At 41.0% G+C, this 8,018-nt stretch overlaps 1 protein-coding gene across 1 annotated transcript; it reads left to right on the top strand.

Annotated features, from left to right (window-relative positions):
* The first annotated feature begins 1,786 nt into the window (after positions 1-1,786).
* LOC141911530 (uncharacterized) lies at positions 1,787-7,446 on the top strand. The gene is made up of 3 exons (XM_074802520.1): positions 1,787-1,901; positions 1,987-7,058; positions 7,441-7,446. The coding sequence occupies exons 1-3, from the start codon at positions 1,787-1,789 to the stop codon at positions 7,444-7,446; spliced, it is 5,193 nt and encodes a 1,730-aa protein (XP_074658621.1).
* Positions 7,447-8,018: the final 572 nt, after the last annotated feature.

Below are 8,018 nucleotides of genomic sequence, written 5' to 3' on the forward strand. Positions count from 1 at the left end.
GTCATTTTTGTAAAATATGATAAAATTTATAAACAGTTCATTTCTATAGCGGCCGGGTCTGTTATGGTAAAATTGATCACGATTTTAAAAAAAGTAATGTATAGGGTAGATAGGCAGCCGGCCGGGTCAACATTTAAGCTCAGCAGAGCGGAGAAACAAGGTATCAATTTTTTTAGCCTTAGTCACTGACGCTATTTATAGTGTTTTTTGTTACACTCCATACGTGTGAATCTTAGTATGAAAAATTAAATCAAGCTGCAGTGACGAAGCGTCCGTCACTTCGATTTCATCTATTACATATTAGACGGGCGCCGAAGGCGCCAGGAGGACGTCCCTTTGATAAACGCGTATATGTGGATTCTAGAAAGTGTCTTCTTAACCGATTCTGACTAGAGCTCAGACCACTATTCCAAAATCTTCTATATCCTATAGTAAAAACAAGAAATTCGAGAGTTTAGTTCACATATAAGCGCGTAAATTCAGGGGAAATCCTGCTTATGGCTCATAGGCCAGCATCTTAGCTACGCATTGAAGTGGTTTTCGCCCCACGTACCCAACCTAACTTTTGAAATAATCAAACCTTTAGAAAGGAGGGGTATCCCAGTACAGGTATGCCAGTACATCCGAGCCAAATATCTAAGGGAATCCCCCACCGTGTTTGGTACCCTTACTCCAAGCAAAAAAGTCCAGGGAATCCTTATTTCATCATCGATCTGTCTCTCAGGATCAATGGATTTCATACATATAACCGAAATTCGTTACCTATCCCATTTGCAGAAATTATGGCAACATTTATGGGGGACCTCTTCTTCACTCTAGGTACTATTTTTGGGGTCCGGCCCTACGCATCTTCGAGCTACTAACCTAATTGTGGTCTGATGCCTGACTAGTACCCAAACTTAAGAATAGCATTAGTTTTTGTACAGTTTTAGAAAGAGTGGAGACACCCTAGTTACAACGCAATACAATAGCTCTCGGCCAATTACACATGGAAATACATGCTAATGCACAAATCGCCATCGCAATACCATCTAAGTCAAACATTCATTTCAAAATATGAATAAAACAATTATACAACATTTTCTGAATACTTGATAGATTTTTTTCACTGATGGATATAAATATATGGCTATGGATAAAAATCAGAAACACAATCTTTAAGCATTTTTTGAAAAAAATGCCATTTTCATCATCGAATGGGCTGAAACCTTTAGATTTGGCGTTTTCTTGCGCTGAAGGCCTAATTCGAATGCACCCTACTGCGTCCACAGGCCTTCGGCCGGGACGAATTTCATATACCAAGCGTAGTTGTCACCAGTACTAGTTAGGAAAAATATCACAACTGGCCTCTGACAATGTCCTTTCGGTTGCCATGGTTTCAACGAAAATATGCATTTCCCCTACCCCTTAAATTCCTGACAGTATCTGGCACCAAAAAGTCAGCCAAACTAGATAACTTAATCAAAGAAAGCTGAATTAATGTGATTATTCTGCATGGGCAAGTGTAACGGATTCCGTGGACACGGTAACCAAAATAGCTTCTCTGTCACGCAGTACTAGCGTGTATTATGTAACGTGTTATATTTCACCGATCACAGTTTCACGGGTGATCAACCATGTATATTATTGTGTATATAAACCTTTTCCTGCAATAAAGTGGGTTTCAGTTTTTCGTTTGTATCTAGCTGTGTTGGAGTTATTTTTCTGCCTTTGGAGGATCTACAGTCCCAGGTCATTTTCCGTATGACATTTTGGTCCCTCGAGCCGAGGAAATAGAAACAGCAAGATGGACGAAGAAGATAAGAAAAAATTATACAACACGAGGAAAGGACATCGGAGTCACCTAACGAAATTATTTACGAGAGGAAGAGACGCGGTATCTCAGGAGCAAAGCGTGCAAGGTATGTCCGTCGTATCGATGATAAAGGAAAAAAATTCAAATGATGACCGATTTAGATTCAAACTTATTAGAATTTTATTCGAAAGAAAAAGAAATTTGCGACTTTATCGCCGAGTCTGAAGATTATTTGTCGGAACGGAAAATTGATTTGTCAGTGTTGGAGCATTCCGTACAAGCTCTTACGATTAATGTTCCTTCAAACCGTGATTTTACAACTCGTCCGAAAAGATTAACGCTCGAAAAATTAAAATTGCCGACATTCTCAGGAAACCTCCTAGAATGGAAGTCATTCTGGGACTTATTTTGCGCAACAGTTGACAAGCAGTCGGATCTCTCGGGTATCGAAAAATTTAGTCATTTGATTACTCATTTGACAGGAGAAGCCAAAGAATGTCTTGAGGGCCTCCCGTTAACCGATGTGAATTATTTCGTTGCAAAAAAGTTATTGTGCGACCGATTCGGGCAAGCTCATAAAATCGCTGAGGTCTATATGACATCCTTGTTGAGTTTACCGGCACCCCGCTATGATCTAAAATCGTTAAGGTCATTTTACGATAAGTTAGAGAAATACATCAGGAGTTTAGATTCGATAGGGAAGCCTACTTCAAATTATGGCGCCATGTTAGTTCCGGTTCTGCGAACGAAATTACCATATGAAGTAAATTTGAGTATTTCTAAAGAGCATGGCAATAAAGACTGGGACCTCGACTCGTTGCGTACGGCTATAAAGAATGAAGTGTTAACTCTCGAGGCGTGTAACACTTTGAGTTGTTCGAATTCAACTCAAGCCAAAAGTTCAACCGTGACGTCGTTGATTTCGACCGTAGATCGCGTGAATTATAATAGACCGGTTAAACAACAACTACACCGTCCCAACAATTCGAACCGCGGTAAATGCGCGTATTGTTATTCTTCAAATCATTACGCGAACCAGTGCGAGATCATAACTGACCCTGAAATTCGCTTCAGTATGATCAGAAATGCGAATTTATGTTATAGTTGTTTAGGGAAACACCGTTCTCGAGATTGTGGTTCTCAACAGCGGTGTAAATCGTGCGGCGGCAAACATCATTCGAGTTTGTGCAGTGCTTCTTTTTTCAGGCGATCTCAACCTAAGGGTGTGCGTGCACATTTGGTCAGTTGTGAGCGTAGCGTTGATGGTACTGCGCCTACACCTCAGTTAGTACCCGCGGCTCGCAATCCCACACCACAACAGCAGTCAACAATGAGTTTAATAAATGAATCCAATTCTTACGCAAAATCAGAAACGTCTATAGAAAATGTTAACATTTCAGTAGCCGTTAATACGGTTCAAACGATTCCAGTTCATTTAAAAACTGCTGTTGGTAGGGTAACGGGACCCGAGGAACATACCTTCGCCAACATCCTTTTCGATGATGGATCGCAAAGATCATTTGTTACGGAAGAGTTAGCAAATCTTCTAAAATTACAGATTATCAAAAATGCAGATTTGAATTTGTGTACTTTTGGGGCAACTTCGACTACGAACAGGAAGGTCGATATTGTAGAGATTAACATAATATGTACAGATGGATCTACTTTAAAAGTCGAAGCAATAGTTGTACCGGCCATAACAAAACCATTACTTGTGCCTTCTGATATTGAAACAATTAATGAATTTAAAGGTCTTCAATTTGCACAACCCATACATTACGCTTCAGATCACATCGACATTTCTGTATTAATCGGAAGTGATTATTACTACAATTTTATTGAGACTGAAGGCACAATACGGTCGAGCGATGGTCCAGTAGCGGTTCCAACTAAACTCGGTTATGTTATAACTGGGCCTAGGAAAAATGGTAATTCTAGTAATGTTAGCATGTTACATGTAGTATCGGAGCCTGATTCTTATAATCTTGGCCGATTCTGGTCGTTAGATATTTTAGGTATCGCGCCTCCAGTCGACGAAACTTCCAATTTTTTAGAGGAATATCTAAATAGTTCTATTTCTAAAGAAGGAGGTATCTATCAGGCAAAACTCCCGTGGAGAGTGGGTTATGGTCCTTTACCATCAAATTACTCGGTAGCATACGGCCGTACAAGATCACTCGCTCGGCGCCTGTTTCAATCTTCGTTGTTAGAGAGTTATGACGGGATAATCAAATATCAATTAGAACGCGACTTCATTGAGAAGGTGGCCTACCCTGATCCTATTGATGATTTAGGGAAAATTCATTATATTCCGCATCACGCTGTATTTCGAGAGTCTAGTACTACACCTATCCGCATAGTATTTGACTGTAGTTGTCGTTCTTCCAAAAACTCATTAAGTTTGAATGATTGTTTGGAGTCAGGGCCTTGCCTTCTCAATGAACTCACTTCTATTCTCATACGATTTCGATTATTTGATTGCGCAGTAACCACTGATATCGAAAAAGCGTTTTTGCACGTTGGTTTAGATAAATCGGATCGAGATTCTACGCTTTTTCTCTGGCTTAGTGATTCGAAAGACACTGAAAGTACATTTGAGGTTTATCGCTTTAAGAGAGTCCTTTTCGGTGCGAAATGTTCGCCGTTTATGCTAAATAGTACAATTATATATCATCTTAGAAACAATTTCAAAGGTAAATTTACGAATAACCTTTTACGAGATATATATGTCGACAATATTAGTACAAGCGTAAACTCTGTGTCAGATGTAATTCAGTTCTATAAAGAAGCGAGATCACTCAAAGAAAATGCCAATTTCAATTTTCGATGCTGGGCATCGAATAGTTCGCAGCTACGTGAGCTTGCAAAACACGACGGTGTACTTGAACCTTCTCGTATTGTAAAGAATCTTGGTCTCATGTGGGACACTGATAGAGATTTGATCGCATATCCAAAGCACGCGGTAATAGACGAGTCTCCTATCACAAAACGTGTTATTTTGAAAAGGACCGCCAAAATATATGATCCTCTTGGGTTTTTGACTCCCGTAACTCTTCCATCAAAATTACTTCTTCAAGATTTATGGAAGCAGTCATACGGATGGGATGATTTGTTACCTAAGGATATTTGTTCTCAATGGTTCTCTATTAATGAAAACCTGTGCCGAGCTTTGGATATGACATTTCAGAGAAAGTATTTCTCAGATCCGAATTTGCGAACTACTGATTTAGAACTACACATATTTGGTGATAGTTCGACTCGCGCGTATGGAGCAGTGGCGTACCTTAAATCTGGTAGTCAGTCTAGTTTGATAATGTCAAAATCTCGTGTCGCTCCAGTTAAAGAATTGACCATCCCTAAGTTAGAATTGATGGCAGCTACGGTTGCAGCCAGGTTGTCTGATCACATTCAACGTTCAATTAATCCAACCATTGGTTCTAATTCGCCTATAAAATCCTTTCACTGGACTGACAGTCAGATTGTATTGGGTTGGTTAAATTCAGGAAAGAAACAGACACAATTTGTGAATAACCGGGTATCCGAGATTAGAAAATTAACTTCTTTAAACAGTTGGTTTTACTGTCCAGGTAACGTTAACCCTGCAGACCTGTTAACTCGCGGTGTGCATTACAATGAGTTAACAGCTGATCTATGGTTAAAAGGGCCATCTTGGTTGACCAATGGGAGTCCTCTACCTGAACAGCCTAGCACAATTTCAATCAATTACGTAGTGGCTCAAAATTCCGATCCAATTCGTAAGAAGGAAAGTTCAATTTTTACTTTTCAATTGGGAGAAGTTATAGATTATAGTCAATTCACGTCATACTCAGAGTTGGTAAATGTCATGGCTCTGGCTTTACGCTTTATTCATAACCTTAAATCAATAAAAGAGGATCGAAATCACAGACCACTATCGTCATCAGAAATCGTGAATGCTGAAAAATTGATAATCAAATATTTTCAGTCCGCTTTGTGTGCCGAGATAATTCAGGACTTGACTAGTGGCACAAAGAGAAAGAAATTATCTGTAGTTAATCAACTACAATTATACATAGACGACGAGGGCATTATTAGGTGCAAAGGTCGTCTCCAGAATGCTGATATGAGTTTTGATTCTAAACACCCGATATTCGTACCAAAATCGTGTATGTTATCTAGTTTGATTATCAATGATGCTCATCTGCAGGTCATGCATTTCGGTGTAAGTGCAACTGTGTGTAAGATACGAGAAAATTTTTGGATCCCTCAGATACGCCAAGCAGTCAAGTCTCAGGTCAGAAAATGCGTTACATGTCGCAAAGTTTCTGGTAAACCCTTTACGTTACCAGATCCACCTCCACTTCCTGGGTATAGAGTTTCTAGATATCCACCGTTTTACTACTGTGGACTGGATTATTGCGGACCATTCGTTTTAAACAATGGCAGCAATTGTTATATTGCATTATTCACATGCACTGTAACCAGAGCAGTCCATTGTGAGGTTGTAGTTAGTAACTCTACAGACGAATTTATAAGATGTTTCCGTAGGTTCACTGCTCGTCGCTCCGTGCCAAGGATGCTTATCTCTGATAATGCTAGTACCTTTATCGGAGCCAACTCCGAATTGAAGAAGATATTTGAAGCTTTGAGTTCAACGAATTTCCTTTCAAAGCGACGCATTGATTGGCATTTTATAACAAAAAGAAGCCCTTGGCACGGAGGATTCTACGAGCGATTAATCGGTTTGACAAAGTCTGCTCTGAAAAAGTGTTTAGGAAGGGCAAAAGTAACTCTAGATGAATTTTCGACATTAATCACAGAAATTGAGTGTACGATTAATGACAGACCCTTAGTCAGGGAAACATCAGATATCAATGACATTAATGTATTAACTCCATCTCATTTAGTTTGTGGAAGGAAAATTAATTCATTGCCTCATCCTGAGTTTGATATCAATGATCCTGATTATTCCAATTTGTCAGAATCCGAGTTGCAGAATCGATATAAATTCCTGGTTACACTTCAAGATAAATTTTGGGATAAGTGGCATAAAGAGTACCTGGTAAATTTGAGAGAATCTCATAAATCTGTTGGCGATAATTATCAAAATATCAAACCGGGAATGCTAGTTTTAATACATGACGCACATGTTCCACGTTTACGATGGAAATTAGCTATAATTATTAAGATTTTGCGCGGGGAGGATGACCTCATTCGGTCAGTAGAGTTAAAAACTGCCAATGGTTTCACTAACCGTCCAATTTCTAAACTAGTTTATCTAGAAGTAAATATTTGGATTTCGCGGGGGACAAGCAACTCCTGCGCAGCTGTGCTTGTCCCGCCTCCACCCAACTTAGGCCTCACACACGGCCCGTATCCTCTCGGGGCGCCCTCTATCTCTTCGTGCCTCTTCACCGTTGGTGGGTACGTCCGGGTCCGCTCGTCCTCCTCTTGGAGGCGAGTAATTCAGCTGGAATCCTCTGCCCGACAAAATGTCGGTAGCGTGACTCCGGCCTCTCCTCAGCTGACCGACCGGATTCCTCGTGTCCTAAAAGTTAGACTACTTGACTCTGACTCTCTTCCTCACTCCGATCAAGTCCACGATAACTCAAAGAAACGGCCCGATGCTAATTTTGAATTACTAACTAATATATATTTATTTGCAGCTATAACCGCCCGAAATCCGATGCGAGCCTCGAATTAATTTCCAAACACTATTTACAATTACACAGTCGGTCATTCCGAACACGGTTACTATATACAAAAGGGCTCCCGCCCGGACAACGCGGAGTCCGGGACAAACACGGCGTCAGGGGAAACAACCATGTCCGCCGGGGACAACGCGGCGTCCGCCGGGGACAACGCCGACCCTGAACATCAATAACGGCAAATACTATTTACAACTAATTAGAGCGGTCCGGGTGCCCGCATGTGGACACGGGGACACGGACGGGCAGGTTCTTACATTATATATAATTACTGGTATGTGCAGTCAATACAAGAATTACGTAACGTTTTCTGCGGCGCTTGCAAGCTTTAAGTTGCACGGACAGTCCGAGTGAACGGTTGTTCTTGAATCTCGCGCTCCGCGTTCCTTTTATAGCCCGCGATTGTCCCCGCCGCGCTCTCATTGGCTGGAACAAAAGCCCGGACACGCGTGATTGGTTACGCGTGCCACGTGACTTCGAGGTTGGCTGAGTTCCAGCGACAATGAGAGCGGAGCCGGGCAACCGCACGCCAGCTG

The sequence above is a fragment of the Tubulanus polymorphus genome, chromosome 10 (assembly GCF_964204645.1).
Source record: "Tubulanus polymorphus chromosome 10, tnTubPoly1.2, whole genome shotgun sequence".
Lineage (NCBI taxonomy): Eukaryota > Metazoa > Nemertea > Palaeonemertea > Tubulaniformes > Tubulanidae > Tubulanus > Tubulanus polymorphus.

Bases quoted from the DNA above. Each gene is read 5' to 3' on its own strand.
- LOC141911530 (XM_074802520.1), top strand. From the start codon at position 1,787: ATGGACGAAGAAGATAAGAAAAAATTATACAACACGAGGAAAGGACAT. The intron at 1,902-1,986 runs GTATGTCCGTCG...TTTATTCGAAAG, and splicing joins TCAGGAGCAAAGCGTGCAAG to AAAAAGAAATTTGCGACTTT.